The sequence below is a fragment of the Carcharhinus amblyrhynchos genome, chromosome 11, assembly GCF_965287045.1.
Source record: "Carcharhinus amblyrhynchos chromosome 11, sCarAmb.v2.hapA, whole genome shotgun sequence".
Taxonomy (NCBI): domain Eukaryota; kingdom Metazoa; phylum Chordata; class Chondrichthyes; order Carcharhiniformes; family Carcharhinidae; genus Carcharhinus; species Carcharhinus amblyrhynchos.
The window spans coordinates 47329392-47352025 of NC_137334.1; the positions used below are offsets into that span (position 1 = coordinate 47329392).

A 22634-nucleotide genomic window follows, 5' to 3' on the forward strand; every position below is an offset into this window, starting at 1 on the left:
AGATGATAAGGAACATTTGCATCTTACAGGGGTTCAATGAGTAAACAAGGGAACATGTCATTGTCATGAAAGTAAAGGCAAAATAGGAAACGTGAAAATTTTTTGTATTTGGAGAAATTGAATTCAAATAGGTGTTTAAGGACAATGGAACCTGAGATGATAGGGAAAAAAGATATTTAAGGAAAGGAAGTTTAACAGAGTTGTGAGTTGCTGTGGGGGATAACCCTGAAGGCCGGCTCCTTTGTGAAAGAAGCTAAGGAAGCTTCATTTGAACTGACATGTTAGTGCATTAAGGAAGATGTCCTATACTGTCCGAGACGTCAGCTTTCAGGTGAAGTAATAGGCATCTCTCTCTGTCAATTGAGGAAGAAACAAACAAGTTTATACCACGAGTTCAAAAAGTTAAAACTTTTCTGGTAAATTGGCCAATTTCATTTCAAAACTAGTGCTATTTCATTTGTAGTTTGTAGTTTGTGGGAGATTGATTTATCTGAATTTGCTTGAGTTTACTACAGATAAATTTACTCAATCAAAACAACTATGGAAAATCAACTGTATATTGTAGTTTTTTCAAAGAAAGGCTTTCATCTGTGTCTGGTAGTCTAACTGGTCTTTCTGTGCCCTGTTTTGTCTCCCGTATGCAAAGGTCCCAGATGGGGGAAAAAAAATAGTTATTTGCACGTGTTCTTTCAGTCTGTTTTTATTTTTTAAGGACTAAGATTCTATATTATTGTGGTTAATGTCAAAAGTTAATAACACTATTGGCCCTTTATGTATATGCATAGTATAAGAATGATACATGAGCATCAAATTTAATCTCTTTTGATTTATTATTTCATTCAATTACCATATATTCTTTGTCAGCACTTTGTTATTAAAGTTCAGAATCTATTTGTGCTGATGTAGAGAATTTCGGATGGAGTTTATTAATCTCTTCCAATTTGCTATTATACTTCAATCCTTGATATTTTACTTACTCTCTCTGTGAAACACGCTACTGGAATGGTTACTCAAACATTCTGTTTGTTTCAAATACATGTAATAGAATGATTCTATCAAATCTAGACAGTACACAGTTGCCAGTACGTAGATGATAATATAGAAAGGTTAATTTTAGTTTTCATTAATGTAAACTATTTGCAAAAATTAAAATCAATTTGTACCTTAGTAATTTTCAAAGCTTTTACCATATAAAACCTAGCGATTTCTTAGATCTCTCAATGTCACATTTATCATGTATGTTCTTAATTTCATCAGTTGTACTACGTTTATAATATGGAAGCTGAACTCCAAAGGTGTCTTTGGCTTGGTAACTAGGTCTAATTCCACCTTTTTCAGTAAACACAGGACCGCGTCCACCACCAATGCCTTGGTGAGCTGCTTTAATAAGTGGATAGACATTTCGGCCTCTTTTTGCAGCTGCATCAATAACTTCCTGTGCATACTTTTCGAATTGCTTCTTTTCGATTTCAAGTAAAGCCATGCCTTTTTGCTCATGTTCCAGCTCAGCAGCACGATTATGTAAAGCCTTGGCTTTCTTTTCAGCCTGGAAATGAAGCAAGAAAAATCAAGCCTGATGCCTCTTGATATTATTATGGTTTGCTAAATAGAGAGTACATTGTTGTCAATTAAGCAAATAAGAAAAAAATAAAAACTAAGCTGCAAGAGTGATCCATTTCAAGTAGCTACGCAGGAATCATGTTAACCTGATCATTTCAGTTGCTCTAAAATATCTTCAAATTGTGCAATTATTCTATTATATTTTCGTGCAATGCTTAGTATTCCCAACACTACTTTAAGGATGAAAATTGACAACAGTCAGAGTGTGTTATGCCCAGGAGGGATATATGACACTTCTAACTTTCAACATATGCACTTCAATGTGGACCTGATGAAAGAGATTTTTCCTTTAAAAAGTGGAAAATGTGCTGCAAAGATGGTCTCCGAAGGTAAGGTGATCTTTTGGGATTAAAATGTAAAGTACAGTGAATTGAGTGCCCTCCCTTGAATAGGCACGCTTGCTACAAAACTACTTGTGACTTTACACCTTCTATTGTCTGGGTATTTACCAAAACTCAAATTCAATCGATGCCCCAGATTTAGAGTTTACAAGTTTGAAACTTAACAAAGCGAGTTGTGGGGAAATCAATTAGCAGGTGTGAACTGCCACCATTCATTCCCCTGTGTAGCATGGCTTCTAGTTTAGAAAAATTTCTGTGGAAAATAGAAGTACTGATCATTGGATGTATGATTGAAACTGACTTCAGGTAACAAATTCTATTATTCCAGAGACACATCAGTCTGGAAACCAACTGGACAAAAGAGGGACCATTCCTCCAATAAAAAAAAGGAACACTGCTTAATATAACCAGTCGATCGAGGCAATAAAAGAGGGGCTAGCTTCACCTGCAAGGATTGATCTTTACAGAAACTCAGCCACAGTTTTGCCTGGAAACTCAGAGACATTCAACTTGCATTCATCTCTAAAGAACCATGTGGGAGAACCCATCCTAGCCTGCAAAATTGCATCTTGGAAAAGGACTGATTCAAACACGTGATTTTTTTCTTGCTTCTTGTTATTCCATTACTAACCGAAGTGAATGATTCCAGAGAATATGAGTCTAATTTACTCGATCTCTCATCATATAACAACCCCCAACTCAAAACTCCCATCCTCATCCCAGGGACCAATTTAGTAAAATGTGGCTGTAGTGCCTCTGATGCAAATATATCCTTTCTTAAAAATGGAGACCAAAACTATTCCAGATGTAGCCTCACCAAAACCCTGTACAATTGTAGCAAGATCTTACTCCAATCCATTTGCATTAAATACCAACATGCCATTTGCACTCCCTAATTGCTAATTATGATGTATGTCACTGGAAACAGCAATGTGTACATTGGGGCAATGTTATCTTTATGATGATCAATTACACTCATGTTTTCATTTAAGATGATTAACATTTAAGTATGAATTTCAATGCAATTAAGATAATTTATTAAAAGGCAAAGTGAAACAAACAACCTGGTAGAAAAACAATGTGATTAGGGCACAGTCAACCCTGAAAAATGTATGGATGTGTCACAAAGGACAGGAAAGATACAATGCCACCAAAACCATAATGATGGTCATTGCAGCTGGTATCTTAGCAGCTAATGATCATCATCAAGATTGACTAGAAGTGAAAATTAATTTCCAACTGCTCCTTTTTATTTCCCTTTTTAAGTAGAATGGCTGGTCACTTAATGGGCTATTATTAGAGGTCAGTTCATTTTGTGTGTTTTACATGATGTCCTGATCATCATGAATGTTTCTTTGATTAATGTTACATGTATGAGCTGATGTTTAAATTTTAAATTATTTTATGCGAGGGTGACACTGATCCTTTTCAAATCTGAGATTAAAGAAAGCTGTTTGAAAGGGGAAGCATAATGATTCCTAACTAATAACTACAAATAGATATATACCTGACATTTTCATCACTGGAATAATGAGTGGTGTTGTATCCTTATTTAGATGTTCACTTAACAAGATAAAATGATATGAAGGAAAGTTTGATTATGTAATTCATGCTATGGTTCCAAAGGTCATTATCAGCATACAGGACTTTTAGAAAAAAATTACTATTTGTAAGGTCTCTTGAGGACACCAAGTAATGGATGTTACAATACATAAAAACAGAGAAGATAGGAGCAGGAGTAGGTCATTTGGCCCATCAAGCCTGTTCTTCAATATAGTGCGTTTGTTGCTGATCCCCTATCTTAACATCATACTCCTGCTCCTTCCCCATACCTCTTGATGTCTTTAGTGCCCAATGTTTAAAAATCTATCCTTTTTTTCTTAAATACATTCAATGACTTGGCCTCCACAACCTCATGTGGTACAGAATTCCAAAGGTTCACCACCCTATGAATGAAGAAATTGCTCCTCATCTTACTCCTAACTAGCTACCCTGTACTCTGAGACTGTGATCCCTTGATCTGGACTCTCCAACCAGGACTAACATTTGGGGCGGTTCTCCCATCGCAACCCACAGATTTTCTGATGGTCAGGAAATGTGCGTGTTGGCCATTTCACAGGATTCGCGCATGCGCTTCCCCCAACGCCAGAGGAACAGGTGTAGTCAGGACCGCGCTGGAAACCAGTGGGAAGAGAGGTAAGTGATTTTAATCTGTTTTAAAATTATTTTTAATCTATTTTAAATGTCATTATTGGACCCGGCATGGAACTTGCATCTTCCATCCCGCCAAGAGTATTTCACTCCGGCAGGCTTTAGAGTAGGTCCCCATGTTCAAGGAACTAGCAGGAGACCCCACTGAAGTTAAGGGGGGGGGCAAATCAGAGCCCCTGGGTGTCAAAGTGCCCCTGACAAAGCTCAGGGGGCATCTTGACACTGCCCAGCAGGCATCGGGCAGTGCCAAGAGGACAGGGCTTATTGTGCGGGGCCTAGAGGGTAATTAGTGGGGGTGGGAAGGCCAGCAATCGGGGCGGGCAGGGGGGTTGCTCTGCCCAGGGGTGGGCCGGGGGGGGGGGCGGGGGGGTTGGTTTGCCATTGCGGGGGGTGTCTGCTGTAGTGAGGAGGAGGGGAGAAATCACCACTACTGTGGTAGGGGGAGATCAGGGTGCTCTGGCAGGGGCAGTGGGGGCAGGCTGGGAATTGTCATGGGAGCTGTGACTGGGCTATGGCACAGAGGTACTGTCTGCATAAAAACACATAAACCACAGTTAGAGAATTTAAACATGCATTTTTGAAAATGTATTTTGAACAGGCATGGATCTTCGCTAAAGGCACAGGGTTCTAAGGCATGATGGGAAATAGGCCAGTAAAGTGAACCACATTCCTTATAACAATACACCCATAGAGGCATAGCTGTTATCAGCATGAGTACCAGACAGTTCAGTGAACAAGACATTAATTGAACAAGGACAAGCTAGTGATTCCAGATAGCTCATGAATACGCTAAGCATTATGCCAGATGAGTGTTTAGGACAGGTGGCCAAGGGAAAGTCAGGCAAAAACCACTAAAACTTATTGTTCCCATGCTGTCAGAGAATATCTGTAATTGGCCAAGGTATATGACATTTACTCCTGATGATTAACCTGTACTAATGATGATTGGCTCATGGTGAGCCAGAAGGCAGGTAAAATGTATTTTGGAAGTTGTATAATTGTATTGCCACTGTGATGTAACTTCATAGAAGAGTTGGATTGCCCAGCCCTTCTCTCCCAGCATGTATTGGTCAATAAAGAAACCTCTTTCACCAGGATACTGTAGTCGCGAGTCTTTGTAGTGGCTAAAGTTAAGATCAATACTTCACCTCTGAAAAATCCCCTCCAGTTTCAATGAGATCCCTTTTCATTTTTTTAAACCCAAGTGAATACAAGGCTTAGTTGACCCAATCTCTCCTTGTACAACAATCAGTTCTTGTAAAATTGGCATTAGAGAAAATATCTTTCTGCTGTTTTCTGGTCCTATGAGGTTGTTAAAGAATTAAGTAAATCTCATCCCTGTCTGTTCTAATGAATGTGAATTTTTGTCTTTTTGTCTACAATATTATTGTAGAATAATATTTTGAAAGTACTAATTTGTTAGATAAGTTTAATATATTGTCCTTTCCTTTTATAAGAATGAAGAATATCTGGATCAATACCATTAAATATTAATTTGCAATAATCATAATCTCAATCTTTAATAGTAAAAGCATCAGGTTATATGATCAACGTAAGTAGTCCCTTGCTTCTCAAGATGTTCATTGTTTCGATATCATAATATCGATATCATTAAAGTTCCCAGTATTTGTACTTTTAAAATAGCTTATAATTAATAAAGTCCAACACATCTATTTAGGGTTATCAATTATGCATTTCTATTGATAGTTACTTAAATTTTCTAGTTGACCATTCAAATGATTGTCATTTATAAGATAAATCCATATTCTTTACAAGAGTCAAACAGCTGCTACTTGACAATAAAAAATCAGGAGCGGAGATTTTTTTAAGTATCAATTTTCCTTTTTACATCCAGAATCTGCTGCCTTTATCACTTTATTTTATTCACTGCTGCTTTTAATGTCGTTCCATATTAATCACTACAAGTAAGGCAGCTTTCCTATTCCTGTCACTTTCTTTACCTTCCAGATAGAGTATTCTACCACCATGTGTTGCATAATCCAATATACTGGTTGAGAATAACAAAACTTGACTAAAGATAACTGATTTAGTTAACAGATCATCAAAGTGGTGGCAGGTGGAGGGGCGGTGGGGGGGATGGGGGGTTGGGGGGGCAGGGTTTGAAAATGGTGAGAAAGGTGCAGAGCATCATCAGAATGTTCCTCACCCAAAACCCAACCATACTGATAAACTTGGCTTCCAGTCAGACAGTAAGCAACAGCTGAACTCCATGCCCAGGACATGGGAGGGGCTGATCTTGCAGGGAAGGGATCAATCTCAGGGCGAATCAATTTGTGAGGAAGGAAGGGAGTTGATCTGGGGCGAGGAGAATGGGAGAATCTGATCAATCTCAGGAATGATATTGATGCACTTCAGGGAAACTGATGGAAAAGTCCAGTGGGGGTACAATCTTGGCCGGATAGGGTGCTGCCAATTACTTGGCTGGGGAGGCTGATGCCTTCGGGGTGGGAAGAGGGTGAGGGGTATGAGTGGTGCAGAGGCCAGTGGAGAAGAATTGGAGGCCCAGGTAGGGACTGGAAGCCTTGGACATGGTGAGAAATCAGAGGCTTGGCAAGATGGATTACAGAGCTGAGAATAGGGTTGGGAGTCTGGGCAAGGGAGAGAGTTGGTCTTGTGGGGAAGTTGTCTAGTCACAGGGACTGCCCTGGCAGGCATACTGGATTCAGCAAGTATGGGCAATGCACTCATCTCCAGGCCTTACCTGGATTCAGTTGCTGGATCCCAACAAGATCCCACAGTTAAATTAAAAACTGAGTAAAAGCTGGGCTTACAGCTCCAGATTTTAAGTGTTACAAATCTGCCACCTAGGGGGAATGTCTGTCACCCACCTGTCTTCAGTTAAAGCCTTATGTAGACTAGTTGGAAGCGTTGGGTAGGGTTTACAATTTATGAGAATTTTAATTCCCCACATGGCTCAAACTGCCCATTTATTTGGCTAAAAATCCCCCCCCAAGAATCTGTTGGAAACAGTATTCAAGCCTGTGAATACTGCTAATAAAGAATTTTCAGTTGTGCTGCCAGCGATTAGGCAAGGTAATTTTAGTTCTTTGTTGTGCTGGCTGGCAATCTGTGTAAAAGAGTATAACTGGTATTTTAATCAGTAGAGAACCACATTGCTCCACATATTTCTAGCATTCCTTAAGCGTGTATTTACTCAATGTTTTGGTGCTTTGTAATCTTAGTACACTTGTGGAAGCACCACAGTAAGGAAAGGGAAAAGTCTTAGCCTGGGATCTTGCTGCTTACTATCCAAACTCACAGGTGCAGAATGGCCACTTGATGAAGAAATGGAATGATACATCTGTAATGATTCTTACTTTCAGCAAGGGAAGAAATGCAATCAGGAAGTTGCAAGGAAAACATTTACCATTTGTTCAATGAGGAAGGATTGCACACTCCCATGCTCTCCTCGGAGTTTTAGCTTTTTCTTTCTTTCTTCTTCACGGTGTAAATAATCTGCTTCTATCTTGGCATGAAGAATTTCCTTTGCTTGTAATTTTTCTTCCTTTGCTCTCTCCTCGTGCTCTTTCATCTGAATTCACATTGTTTAATTCAGACACTTTACACCACAGTAGATTCATAAAAGATCATAAATTTAATCAACTGTCATTTTTGATCCATTATATTTTAATATCATCACTATGCTCTCCAATGTAACATAATACATTTTTAAGTTGCTCTCATTTCTATTTTTTCCTTAGTCAAATATAATGTTCAAATTTCTGAAAATATTCTTGCAAAACTTGTGAATTGATAAAGGCCGAAATATTTATGTGGTTAATTTAAAAATAATAGCAAACATATCATGATACATTTTGATAAATTAACAATGAATAGGCATGGCTCAGATGAGGGAAGGTAAACAAATGATTCAGAATGGTAAATGTTTGGAATGAAGTACACAAGATGGCAATAGAACAGGCATTTGGTGAGAAAGTCAATGTAGCTAATCAACCATGTACTCCCTTCATGAACTCAAAAAGAGTGAGTAGGAAATGGAATATAAGTGAGCCAGCAGTCAAAGGCACAGACAAAGTAGAGAGGAGAGGTGACAGAAGTGGGACGGAGCAGCAATGGGAAATGGGAGGAGGAAAGTGAGCCAACAGTGAAGGGTGAGGCGAGGAGCCACAAGGGAAGCAGGAGGAAACAGGGTAATGCGAAGGAATGACAAAGGAAGTAGGGAAAAGCCGTTGGTGTAAGGTGGTGAGGGAAGCAAAGAGAAGGGGGCAGTGAGCTAGTAACAAAGAGCAGGACAATGGGCTGTAGGTGAAGGCAACAAGGGGAGAACTGAGGCAAGTGCTCAAGGGAGCAAAGAAGAGTGAGGGTGAGTGACAAAGTGGAAGGGAACCAGAACGGAATTTTCTCTTCTCTCTTTGTTCACTTTTTGTCACCTTTGATGCAGGAAGCTGCCAAGGACGCACTGTCAGTTATACATGTGCAGGTAAATGCTTCCCCTGGTATTGTACAGATAAGCACAATGTTGTGGTACAAATAATTTAAAAGTAACTTGAGTATGGTGTATAATAGATAGTAGAGGCCTTGTGAGGTAGTGGGTAGTATCTCTGACTCTGAATCAGATGGGGAGGTGGGATGTGTGTATTGGCTGGTCAGATTGGTGGCAACAGCATGGGGTTTGATCTCTGTTTTGACTGGGATTAATTCAGGACCTGCTTCTTTGCTCTACCTATGAAGAGGTTATGGCGCTAAGAATCAGCCTGTCTTCAGGCAGAAAACTCAAGAAGCAGCAGCTTAGCAGATGGCAGGCTGATCAATGCGCATTTTGGCTCCTGCCCAAATTGAATTTTGCCTGTACGGTTATGTGATAGGTGAGTTATCGCAATGGGAAAAACACAGAATATGTAAAAACAGAATCATCTGTAACATCAAACCATACAAGCAGGTTACCGTCATTAATCTGTGTTCTTCTATTGCCTTCAAATCTGCCATTGTTTTTTCTTCCTTTTCTTTTATTGCCATATCTCTTTTAGCTTCAATCTCTGCTTCAGCCTTGGCAATGTGGTGCATTTCATCCTTTACTTCTTCTTTCATCTGTTCACTTATAATCTTTACCATCAGTTTTCTATGTTCCTCTTTCTCCCTAGAGTGATGAGATAAGCACAAAATCAGCTATTATAGCAGATATTTTCAAGTTTTGCCATTTAATGAAAAGCTTTTAATAAACAAATACGTATAAAATATGGGTAATCAATGGTTATGAATAAGCCATAATATTTATAATGGCAATAAAAGTCTGTAATGCACTGGTTTACTTTTGTCAAATAATACTTATGAATGTGGAAGTAGGCAGGTGGATAGAGTTAATGATCTCACTGATTGGTGGGATAGGCTCAAGGTATTGACTATCTTGGCATTACTTCAGAAAAACAGATAGCACTATACCTAAGGTTTCACACAAATTCCTGAGTGTCGAAGTGAATCAGGCATGAAAATAGTTACTTGAGTAGAGCTTTGTTAATTCAAAAACTTATGAAATGATTGAAAGTATGGACTGTGAAAAACAAAGATGTTTCCTTGTGTCTGATTTGATTGGCTCGATTACATCATGGCACTTCCGTGAGACGTGTAATAGCTGATTTCAGCTAAATCTGTAGCTAATATGTTGGTTGACAATTTTATTTTGTCTCCATTGTTACACCACTCAATTCTACAAAAAGAATACAGAGATTTGATGCTGAAAACATATTAACACATTTCATGATTGTTTAGAGCCTTTTTCTTCATAAGGAAGGAGAAAAACTATCTCACTCATGGAATCTTGCACAGATCTCAGGCCAATATAAAAAAAAGAAAATAGAATGGATTCAATTAACTTCCTGTGAATTTCTACTCTCAACACACTTTCTAAGTCCATTTCACTGCTTACAATGTTCCCAATCCCAGTAAACTGTGCAGCAATCTCGAAGATCTAAGACTAGATATTGGAAAGTGCAGAAAAGATTCACAAGATGCTTCTAGGGATGAGAAACATCTGTTATGTAGATGCCTGGAGAAATTGGGGCTGTTTCTCTTGGGGAGAAAGACAGATAAGAGACTTCATGGAATAGTCAAAATCAAGAGGGATCTGGGCATAGTAGATAGGTGGAAACTGTTCCCACTCATGAAATGATTGAGAATAAGAAGGCACAGATTTAAGTAAATTGGCAAAAGGAGGAAAAACTAGCCTCAGGAAAAACACTTTTCACGTAACAAATGGTTAGGTCTGGAATGCACTGCCTGGGAGTACTCAGATGGAGGCAGGTTCAATTGAGGCATTCTTAAGGGAATTATCTGTAAAGGAGAAAGAAGGTTGGAGAATAAACAATACACCTAGTGCCATCAGAGAGCTGGTGCAGACATGATGGGCTGAAGGGGCTCATTCTGCAGTGTAACAAATCTATGATTCAGACCATTCGGCCCAACTAGGTTATGGTGCCTGCGCGATTATATTTCCAAATCAGGGTGTTGAGTGACATGGAGGAGAACTTCAAGGTGGTGGTGTAACCCAGATATCTACTGCCCTTGTCCTTCTAGATGGTAGTAATTGTGGGTTAGGGAGATGTTGTTTAGTAATATACACAGAAAGTTTTAAAGGACCCATGCACTTCAGCAAATTACCCAAGCAGTAGAAAGAAATAGAAAGAAAATTGCTTACTTGTCTATTTCTGCTTGTTTTTGTTTCCTAAGCTTTAACATTTTTTGTTTTGCTGAAACAAATAACCTGATATCCTCATCTTGTAATTCTTCTTTTTGCTTTTCCAGTGCTTTAATGATGTTCATATTTGCAACATATGCCTGAAATAGAATATCACACATTTACAGTAATATATTAACATCAACATTACTCCAAAGTTTCAATCATCTATTTAGTTCAGCTTAATTGTTCAGAGAAAACCAAAAGTGCAAGTCAGCATAAATCAAAGGACACCGATGCAGCACAGGTTACTGCTCAGACAGTATCTAGGGTATTGTGCCCAATTTTGCTATACCCACAAGGTGACATAGTGATCTTGGAGAAGGTACAGAGAAAAGCTACAAGAAAGATCCTAGTTAAAAAGAACCTCAGCCACCCAGATAGGATCAAAGACCTTGGTGTAATAGAGCAGTGTAGACTTGCAGGTGTCCTGATAGGAATCTACAGTCCAATATAAGGGTTGGATAGAGTTCTTACTGATTGATAGGACCAAACTATTGATTGGAGAGGACCAGAAGATATTAATTTAAATGTTATGTGTAGGAGAAGACTGGGTGTTCGGCCGTTATTCTTTTCCCAGGGAATTGTGAAGATTTAGAATATGTTAACAGCTAGTGTAGTGGATACTGATTGCCTGCAAGACTACAAGAGAAAGCTGGACAGGCTTCTGACTGGGGCAGGAATCATGTCATGAAGAAGGGAAGAGACTTTATAGTGCAAATGATCTCAACTGTTTTGACAGAGAGAGAAAGGCTAATAAATGGCAACTAACATTCATGCCACACAAGTTCAGACAACAACAATCTCCGATAAGAGAGAATCTAATCATCATCCCTTGGCATTCTATGGCATTATTCTATGGCATAACGGTAGCACAGTGGTTAGCACTGCTGCTTCACAGCTCCAGGGTCCTGGGTTCGATTCCTGGCTCAGGTCACTGTCTGTGTGGAGTTTGCACATTCTCCTCGTGTGTGCATGGGTTTCCTCCAGGTACTCCGGTTTCCACCCACAGTCCAAAGATGTGCGGGTTAGGTTGATTGGCCATGCTAAGAAATTGCCCCTAGTGCCCAGGGATGTGTAGTTTAGAGGGATTAGTGGGGATAATATGTAAGCATATGGGGGTAGGGCCTCGGTGGGATTGTGTTTGGTGCAGACTCGATGGGCTGAAGGGCCTCTTTCTGCACTGTAGGGTTCTATGATCTATGATCTATTGTTGAATACCACAATATCAACATCCTAGGGAGTGGTTACCATTGAACAGAACCTGAACTGAATGAACCATATAAATGCTGTAGCTACAAGGGCGGGCCAAAGGCTAAGGATCCTGCAGCAAATAACTTACCTCCTTACACTCCAAAACCTGTCCACCATCTATAAGGCACAAGTCAGGAGTGTGGTGGAATACTCTCCAACTGCCTGGATGAGTACAGTTCCAACAATAACCAAGAAGCTCATCACCATCCAGGACAAATATTCACTTCTTCCATCATTAACGAACAGCGGCAGCAGGAAGTACCATTTACAAGATGCACTGCAGCAGCTTACCAAGACTCCTCAGGTAGCAGCTTCCAAACCCATGACAGCTACCATCTACAAGTATGTGGGCAGCAGACACATGAGAACACCATCACAAAAATGTTCCCCTCCAAGTCACTCACCAACCTGACTTGAAAACATATTGTTGTTCCTCCGCTGTCACTGGGTCAAAATCCTGGAATGCCTTCCCTAACAATACTGAGGATGTACCTACACCACAGGGACCACAGTAGTTCAAGAAGGTTGCCCACTGCCACCTTCTCAAGGACAATTCAGGATGGGCAATAAATGATAGCTACAATGCCCATATTCCATAGAGAAATAAATTTTAGAAATGCCTGGATCTACTATTTATGGTAAACCTAAAGAGAAAAATACAAGTTAAAATTACGTTTTTCTAAACAACCTTCATATGTCAGTGTAAAGGACTTATTATATGCTGCCTGGTCAGTAAGTGAGAGAATAGGTTAAGAAGGCAAGTTAGAAGAAGGTAATCATGAACCTTAATTTGGTGACAGTCTTCTCATTGACCCCTCTCTAAAGCCACTCAATAATTTGGGCTTTCAAGAGGCTTGAAGATTCCTAACAATGTTATTTCGCTTTTGTTTTCTATGCAACTGCAATTACAAATGTGAGGTAATGCATTTTGGAAGGTCTAATACAGATAGGAAATATACAGTAAATGGCAGAACCCTTAAGAGTATTGACAGGCGAAGGGATCTGGGTGTACAGGTACACAGGTCATTGAAAGTGGCAATGCAGGTGGAGAAGGTAGTCAAGAAGGCATACAGCATGCTTGCCTTCATTGACTGGGGTATTGAGTTTAAAAATTGGCAAGTCATGTTGCAGCTTTATAGAATCTTACACAGGTCGCACTAGGAATATAGTGTTCAATTCACCACACTACCAGCAGGATGTGGCGGTTTTGGAGAGGGTACAGAAAAGATTTACCAGGATGTTGCCTGGTATGGAGGGCATTAGCGATGAGGAGAGGTTGGAGAGACTTGGTTTGTTCTCATTGGAGCGACGGAGGTTGAGGGGAGACCTGATAGGAGTCTACAAGATTATGAGAGGCATGGACAGAGTGCATAGTCAGAAGCTTTTCCCCAGGGTGGAAGAGTCAATTAGTAGGGGGCATAGGTTTAAGGTGCGAGGGGCAAGGTCTAAACGTATGAGGCAGATTTTTTTTTACACAGAGAGTAGTGGGTGCCTGGAACTCATTGCCGGGGGAGATAGTGGAAGCGGATACGGTAGTGACTTTTAAGGGGCATCTTGACAAGTACATGAATAGAATGGGAATAGAGGGATATGATCCCCGGAAGGGTAGGGGGTTTTTGTTAAGTCAGGCAGCATGGTTGATGTAGGCTTAGAGGACTGAAGGGCCTGTTCCTGTGCTGTAATTTTCTTTGTTCTTTGCTGAGAAGTAGAATGATGACATGCAGTTATTCCCAAGTACAAAAGCCAATGTGGCTACTTGAAGATCTATATGCACCATGTAGCTATATTACATAGTAGGGGCCATTTGGTTTGAAAGAATGTAAGGATGTTAGTGACAGAACAGTTAGATTTGAAGTGTGGTGATTCAAAGTGCACCTTGTTTCATAATAAACATATTTTCTTCAATCTTAGCTGACTTTACACAGGTCAGTAAAGTTCTTCCTGCATTGTCTCCAAGAAAGCAGGATGCTGTGCATGCCATTGTAATTGGTATACATCATTTTCCATTCTATCAAGTTACTTGTTCTAGGATATTCACTACCAGAAAGATCCTTTTCCGCTATCTTGCATCTTTCCAGAAAATTTGTAAGAATCTGTAAGGGAACAAAAAAACTCTCTTTCCCCCTTCCAAAAATGATTTTTTGTCAAATAGCAGTAATCAAAAACCATTTTGCTTGCAATCTGTTACTAGGTTCTTTAAATAACATTGATGCAGGATTCATACCACAGCTGAATGTTTGATCATTGTTGAGTGACATACAAATCTGTTGAATGAATCTGCACGGTGTAAATTCAATATGGCTATCTGACAACATGATCTTGCCAGTTCCAGCTCATAAGGCCAGCCGTGCAAGTACTTTTTTCATGATTGTGCATGTGCCAGATGTAGCCAGCAGATAGCACACACCCCCAGGAGGACGTTTGGCTCCACTAGCACTGCCTTCAGTTGATTGAGATTTTGTATCTAAATACTTTCCCCTTTCATCTACTGAAGGATTTTAAGCAACAAACGTGAATACAAAGGTTTTCCATGACCGGTGCTCAGTGATATCATGATAATGAAACTGACCCCAAAATATAGCAAGGCCAGTACACCACTAGCTGACCACATTTCCCTTGGACCTACATTTGAGCAGAAAATCTAGGTCTATATTTGGTGAAAGTATTTGACTGAATGTGATATGCAGGAATTTTCTTTTTTAGTTGAACCACTGTTTTTAATTACAATTAAAATATCTGCAACAACCAGGATATTTGTAATCTTAATCCATATAAGAATCAGTTTCATCAAACGAAACTTGAGGTAATAATGTAAAACTAAAAATGCATATCATAAATCAAGAATAAAGTTTCTCACAATAACAAACCATCCAGATTCCTGTAACCAATGTTGTTCAACTCCTTTGGTCAAAAAATATACGATTCATACCCTATGATTCAACATATTGTTATGTTTCTCTTGCTGCTTTAATTGTTCAACTTTATTGAGTTCCCATTGATAAAGTGCGGCTAATTTCTTGATTTCTTCTCCTTCCTTTATATCTTGTTGTTTCTCCTGTTCTCTTAAACGCTCATTTTCCTTGATCCTAGCATCAAAAAAATTATGTTAACACCATCATTTTTAAATAAAATTAGAAGCGTGCACAACTTTCACAGACATCCCTTCACAAACATTGTGAATGGTTGGTATTGAATATGTTAATATAGTTCAATGGAAACATTAAGATACTTTAATGAACCAGGTTTTCAAATGTCAAAGAGGTGGGGAGTATAACTGCTGACAGTTTGTGGTGTCAGGAGAAGATACATCTTCTAATTTTAATACCACTCTCAGATGCCTGCACCATCACTCCCATGATGTCCCATGCATTTTATGTACTCCCCCAATGCACTCTTGTAGATCCATCACTGGACGAAAAGGGAGTAAAATCCAATCCCTCGTCTCACCATTCTTAAGTAGTAGGATGAAATGCATAGTTTTCCAGACTAAAGGAACAGTTCCTGATTCAAGAGAACTTGGGGTATCAAATGAAAATCATCTGATGCTGGGGACTTGTCATTACTTAGTGCAGATTTTCTGCCTACATTAGTTTTGGTGGGTCCCTGTCCCAAATTGAATATTAGTTTCCTTAGCATGTCTGGCATGATACCTTCCACTGTAAATACTAACAGAAAATAGTTATCCATATAGAATGGTTACAAGCAGAGGTGCTGGTGGTTTGGCCCACCATGTTTGTTCCAGATCTCTACAAAAGCAACTCCCCTGCCCTTTTCACATAGCTGTGCAAACCCTTTCACTTTTCTCTTCAGGTATTTATCACTTTTGAATTCACAATTGAGTCTGCCGTCCAGTGCATTTCAGATCCTGACTCAAGCTATGCAAAAAGGATTTTTGCTGATGTCACTTATGGTTCTTTTGCCAATCAGTTTAAAATCAATGTCCTCCGGTTTTCAACCCTCAGACAATAGGGACAGACTACGTCCAGATCTGTCACGATTTTAAGTACCTCCATCAAATCTTCTCTCCATCTTCTCTTCTCTAAGGAGGGCAACATGAACTTCTCCAATCTATCCACATAGTAACTGAAGTTGCTGATGCCTGGACCATTCTCATAAATCTTTTCTGCACACTCTCTAAAGCTTTCATGACCTTCCTACGCGGTGGTGCTCAGACTCAGAATCAGATTGAATCAGTGTTTTAGAAAGGTTAATCATGACCTCTTTGCTTTGTAATCTCTACCTCTGTTTATAAAGCCCAAGATTCCAGAGGTACCTTTAACCATTTTCTCCTCCTATCCTTATATCTTGAATAATTAGTGCACATTTATCCTTCAGTCTCTATTCTTGGAAATATACCTTTTATTTAATATTGCACCTCCTCATTCTTCCTTGCAACATATACCATTTCTTACTCCTTTGCAGTAAGTTTCATCCGTCATATGTCTGCCAATTTCATCTGCTCTCCATGACTTTGTCTTCATCAACAGGGACGAAGTAGAAAGGGTTGAGAGCTTCAAGTATTTAGGTGTCCAGATCACCAACAGCCTATCCTGGTACCCACGCCCCGCCCCACCCATGCCGACCTTATAGTTAAAAAAGCCCACCAATGCCTCTATTTTCTCAGAGGTTTGGAACGTCAGCTATGACTCTCAACAACTTTTACAGATGCACCATAGAAAGCATTCTTTCTGGTTGTATTACATCTTGGTATGGTTCCTGCTGTGCTCAAGACCGCAAGGAACTACAAAAGATCATGAATGTAGCCCAATCCATCACATAAACCAGCCTCTCATGCATTGAATCAGTCTACACTTCCCACTGCCTTAGCAAAGCAGCCAGCATAATTAAGGACCCCACACATACCAGACATTCTCTCTTCCACTTTCTTCCTTTGGGAAAAAGATACAAAAGTCTGAGGTCACATACCAACCAACTCAAGCTTCTTCCCTGCTGCTGTTAAGACTTTCGAATGGACTTACCTTGCATTAAGTTGATCTTTCTTTACACCCTAGCTATAAATATAACACTACATTCTGCACTCTTTGGTTTCCTTCTTTATGCACGGTATGTTTTATCCGTATAGCAAGAAATAATACTTTTCACTGTATGTTAATACATGGGATAATAATAAATCAAATCAAATCAAAGCCCACTTACACCCAGTTCATAACCATTCATCACTACCTTCTGGCTCCTGTCATTCCACTGGTAACTATGCTGTTTCTTTTATTCCATGAAATTTAATTTTACTGGCTAGCCTACTATATGACACATTATTGAACATCTTTTGGAAGTCCACATTATATTCACCACATTACCTTCATCAAATCTCTCTGTTGCACCTCAAAAAATTCAGTTAAGGTGGTCAAATGCTATTTAATTTGAACAAATCAGTGCTGGCTTTCCTTAATTAATTATCACTGGTCCAAGTGACTATCAACTTTGTTCCAAACTATCATAACTGAAAGCTTTCCTGCCACCAAGTCTATACTGGCAGACCTGTAGTTGCTAGATTTATTCTTACACCCTTCTTTGAATAAGCACATTATATTTGCAATTTTCCAGTTTTTTGATACCAACCAAGGTTCTAAAGACTGGAAGATTACATCCAGTACCTCTGACTTCAACCTTTACTAATCTCAGCATTATCAGATGAATTCCATTTGATCCTTATGACTTATCAACTTTAAGTTCAAACAGCCTAATACTCCTCTTTAACCATTTTTAGCTCATCCAGTATCTCAACTGCTTTCTTTTTCACTATGACTTTGGTAAAGACAAATGCAAAGTATTCATTTAGTACATTGAACATGTTCTTTCTGGGTCTCTAATCAGTCCGTCACCTCCTGTTTCTATCATTTTACTATTTATAAAGCCTATTGAAAACTTCTGGATTCCCTTTTATGTTAACTCCCAATATGTTCTCATATTTTCTCTTTGCCTCTTTTATTTTCCTTTTTCACATCCCACCTGAATTTTCTATACTCTGCATTATTCTCATTTGAATGATCAAATTGGCATTCGTCATACATATCCTTTTTTCAGCTTCATCTTATCCTCCACTTTTGTCTTCCAAGAAGCCCTGTCTTTGGTTGCTCTACCTTCCCCCTCCTGAGAATGTACCTCAAGTATACCTGAACCGTCTCCTCCTTAAAGGAAGTAAACTATCCCTTTACAGTTGTGGGTGCCAATCTTTCACTTACCTTGAACAAATTTGTTCTCGTCCCACTGAAACTGGCCCTTTTCCAATTAAGTATTTTTACTCTAGATCGCACATTGTTCTTTTCCATAACTAAACTAAACCTTTTGATACAATGATCACTGTTTCCTAAATGTTCTCTCACTTATACTTGATTCACTTGACTGACCTCAGTACCCAGATGTAGATCCAGCACTGCCTCCTTCTTCTTTGAGCAAGGAATATATTGATCAAGAAAATTCTGAACATATAATCAGAAACTCTTACCCTCTCTGCTTATTACATTATTACTGTCCCATTAGGGTAACTGAGGTCCTTCAAGGGCAGCACAGTGGTAAGCACTGCTACCTGACAGTGTCAGGGATGCTGATTCAATTCCAACTTTGGGTGACTGTTTTTGTGGAGTTTGCATATTGTCCCCATGTCTGCTTAGGTGTTCTGGTTTCTTCCCACTGTTCAAAGATGTGCAAGCGAGGTGGATTGGCCATGCAAAATTGCTGCTTAGTGTCTCAAGATGTGTAGCTTAGGGGGATTAATGGGATAAATGTGTGAGGTTACGGACTAGGGTGGGAGGCCTGAGTAAGATGCTCCATTGGAGTAGATCGATGGGCCAAATGGCCTCCTTCTGCATTATAGGGATTCTCTTCTTATTACTCTATTGTTGCACTACAACACAATTTCCCCGCAAATTTCCACCTCAATATCTTTTTCAACTTTCGGTGGCCTATTGAATATATCCAGTTGTATAATGGGACCACTATGATTTCTTAAATCTAATCAAATAGATTCTGTCATTGGCATCCTCTCTTTTAATATTTTTCCTTTTTCAATGTTGACATCCCTCCTCCTTTCTTTTCTCCCTTATTTACTGAACATATTTGCATTTCCTTAATTTCATTAACAGTATCACCATTCTCAGTTTTCAAGGGTTGTACATTGTTTTTCATCTATCTTTTTTCCTCATTGCAAGTTTGCATACCTTGCAAGTTTATTTTCATATTCCTTGTCTGCATCCAACTTTACCTGAGGTTTCATATTGTATTAGGAAAGAAATTTATTTCAATAATGTAACAGAGATATATACTCACTGTTGTTGATGAAAATCAGCAAGAGCCTTTCTTTTTTCCTTTTGTTTTACCATTTTTTTATACTCTTCATCCTCACCCATGTTTATTCGGCGTTGCATTTCCTCCATTTGGCTTTTTTCTTGTCTTTCTAGAAGATTTGTTTTTTTTCGCTTTAGTTCAATCTGTGCTTCTTGTTCTTTCATGGCTTCAGTGAGCATTAGTGCAGCCTACAAAAGAATATGTGTTTAAAACAAGTAATCAATGCTAATGTATCACAATATCTGCTGAATTCCAAAACTGAATTACAGCTTTCAAATCTAGCTTCATCACTTCTAATTCTAAATTACAAACAGATCACCCATTTTACTAGTACATGGCAATTTGGATGCCCAGCAGTTTTATATCAGTAGTGCTATATTACACAAGACAGAGAGGCATGCTGGCACAGTGGTTAGCACTGCTGCCTCACAGTGCCAGGCACCCATGTTCAATTCCCGGTTTGAGTCACTGTCTGTACGGTATCTGTGTGTTCTCCCCATGTCTGCGTGGGTTTCCTTCATGTGCTTCAGTTTCCTCTTACAGTCCAAAAGATGTGCTGGTTAGGTGCACTGGCCATGCTAAATTCTTCCTCAGTGTACCCGAACAGATGCCAGAGTGTGGTGACTAGGGGATTTTCACAGTGACTTCATTGCAGCGTTAATGTAAGCTTACTTGTGACACTAATAAATGAACTTTTAAAAATGTAATATATTATTCTGCTATTGAGATGGAATTGTGATAAAGATAATCTGTCCCTTTTAGACCATTAAATTCAATTCCTGTAAATATGCCCAAGTTTGCACCCAATTGGAATTAAGCTTGAAGACAAGAAGATACTTGTAAATTTTCAGTTTATGGTTTAGTTGTATAATTCCCTCACAAATATCATATTTCATAATAACAAGATTAAATGAATCCACTGAATCTTGTAAAGCTAATATGTTTACTTGGAGACTTCAACCTTCCCATAAAGCTTGGGCTCAGAATGGATATTTGTACTCAAAGTTTTGACACATACTGGATGCGGATTGTGCAAATTGGTCCAGTACAGTTCAAGAACAGATCAATTTTTCCCAGCAGTTTTTGTTCAGTTTCTTTCCCTAAATTACTTTTAAAGCTAATATTAGAAACATAGGGACAGGAAAAGCCAATATTTCCTTGTGCCTGTTCCATCATTTGATAAACTCATGGTTGATCTGTGACCTACCAATTCCATGCCCCATGTCCCTTAGTTACATGTGGTTAATTGAAATCTATCAACCTCAGATTTAAAATTAACAATTGATCCTGCATCTATTACCATTTCTAGGAGAGTTCCAAACTTCTGCTACTCCTGACATATAGAAGCGTTTCATAATTTGTAATTTTTAGATTATGCCCCTAAGTCCGAGACTCCAACCAAAAGTAGATTCTCTCTATATGTTCCATCTATTCCCCTTAATATTTTGAAAATTTCAATCACATCAATGTTAATGTCCTAAATATCATAGCATACAACTCTGGTTTATATAATATCCATTTGTATTCTAGACTTTTCGATATGAGAGCCACAAGCTTTTTGGATTATTTCCTGTACCTGTTCATGATAAAATTTATAGTGGAAATAAAAAAAAAGGATAGAATGAATGGTTTTAAAATGGAGATAAAATATGCCTGTATGGTCAATCCAATTATTCCCAGTTCAGTAAACATGAGTTACCTGAAAACCATACTTTTTCTTAAATCGCAATATGCAATGCCACGGGAAATCAATTAATATAGACAAATAGCAAAGCATTAAATGCAAGTTGAAAGAATAGTTAAGGAAAGAGTGGATTTAGTCACAGAAGAAAAAATAATCTTCCGACATGAGTACACAGAAACAGGAGTAGGTCATTCAGTCCCTCAAGCTCATCTACCAATCAACCATATTATGGACATTTAGAAAATAATGGTAAAAGTGGAGTCAACATGGATTTATGAAAAGAAATCATGTCTCTCAAACTTGTTGGTGTTTTTGATGATATTACTTGCAGCATTGATAAAGGAGAGCCAGTGGATGCACTTTGTGTATTTGGATTTTCAGAAGATTTTTGGTAAGGTCCCACACAGGAGGTGAATAAATAAAATTAGAGCACATGGGATTGGGGGAAAAACATAAGTACAAGTTGAGAATTGGTTAACAGACAGAAAACCGAGTCGGAATAAATGGGTCACTTTCAGGATGGAAGGCTATTGTTAATGGGGTACTGCAAGGATCATTGCTTGGTCCACAGCTGTTCACAATCCATAGATGGGATTTTTCTCCCCCCACCCCAATGGTGTGTTTTGACTTGGTAGTCCACTATTGGCCAGAAATTGGTATGTTGGTCTTCATTAAAAGGGGGTTGAATACAGGAAGAAAGATGTTTTGCTGCAATTATATAGACACTTGGTAAGACTGCACCTGGAGTATTTTGGTCTCCTTTTCTCAGTGCCATGTAAGGGGCTTTTTATTAAGATGAAACCCCATGCAAGTAGGGGGAAATGGAGATGCAGGTATGAAATTAGTCTAGAGACAGAAAACAAAAGGTCACGATGGACAAATGTTTTTCAGACAGAAATGTAGCTTGCCTTGAAGGCCAGTTTTGACTCAATTATAGTCTTCTGTTTTAATTGATCGTACAGAGACACATTATGAAGTTTGCAGATGATTTGAAACTAAGGGAGGACTAATATGAAAAGAAAGCATATTATAAATGGTAATATAAAAGCAGAACACTGCAGATGCTGGAAATTTGAAATAAAAACAGGAAATACTGGAAATCTTAGCAGATCTAGTAACTTCTACGGAGAGAGAGAGTTAACAAAACTAAGAAGGAAATTCCAGGCCAGAAGTGACTCATGTTTTCTTTGTGGGGCCCAAAGGGCACCCCTGCTCCTCCTGGCTTATAAGCAACCCTTAAAAAACATTACCATGCGACTGTTAGCCATCAAAACAGGCCCCAACAGATCCAGTCTGGCCGGCAAAGCACCATTGTTTCTCCATGATCAGGGACCAAAAACTCTCCAGTCTTCATGCTCGTCCTGGGCTCAGAATGTTTTTTGCAAGATCATGCCTAAGGGCACCACGGGAATCCAACCTACAATTGCAGCAAGACGCTGCTGCCTTCTGGTAGGTGTTCTGCCAGATGCTGAAAATGGAATGTTACATCCTATTCTGTTCTGGCAGT

General features: G+C 39.0%; 1 protein-coding gene across 1 annotated transcript in view; it reads right to left on the minus strand.

Moving 5' to 3' along the window:
- Positions 1 to 763: 763 nt before the first annotated feature.
- Positions 764 to 22634, minus strand: part of cfap210 (cilia and flagella associated protein 210) — a 44211-nt gene continuing 22340 nt past the window's right edge. Inside the window, exons 5-10 of the mRNA XM_080199017.1 lie at positions 19426 to 19631; positions 15068 to 15224; positions 10846 to 10985; positions 9099 to 9291; positions 7561 to 7725; positions 764 to 1546 (exon numbers count right to left, since the gene is read on the minus strand). Of these exons, the coding sequence (XP_080055143.1) occupies positions 1184 to 1546; positions 7561 to 7725; positions 9099 to 9291; positions 10846 to 10985; positions 15068 to 15224; positions 19426 to 19631 (1224 nt within the window). The 3' untranslated portion in view covers positions 764 to 1183. The remainder of the gene's footprint in view (positions 1547 to 7560; positions 7726 to 9098; positions 9292 to 10845; positions 10986 to 15067; positions 15225 to 19425; positions 19632 to 22634) is intronic.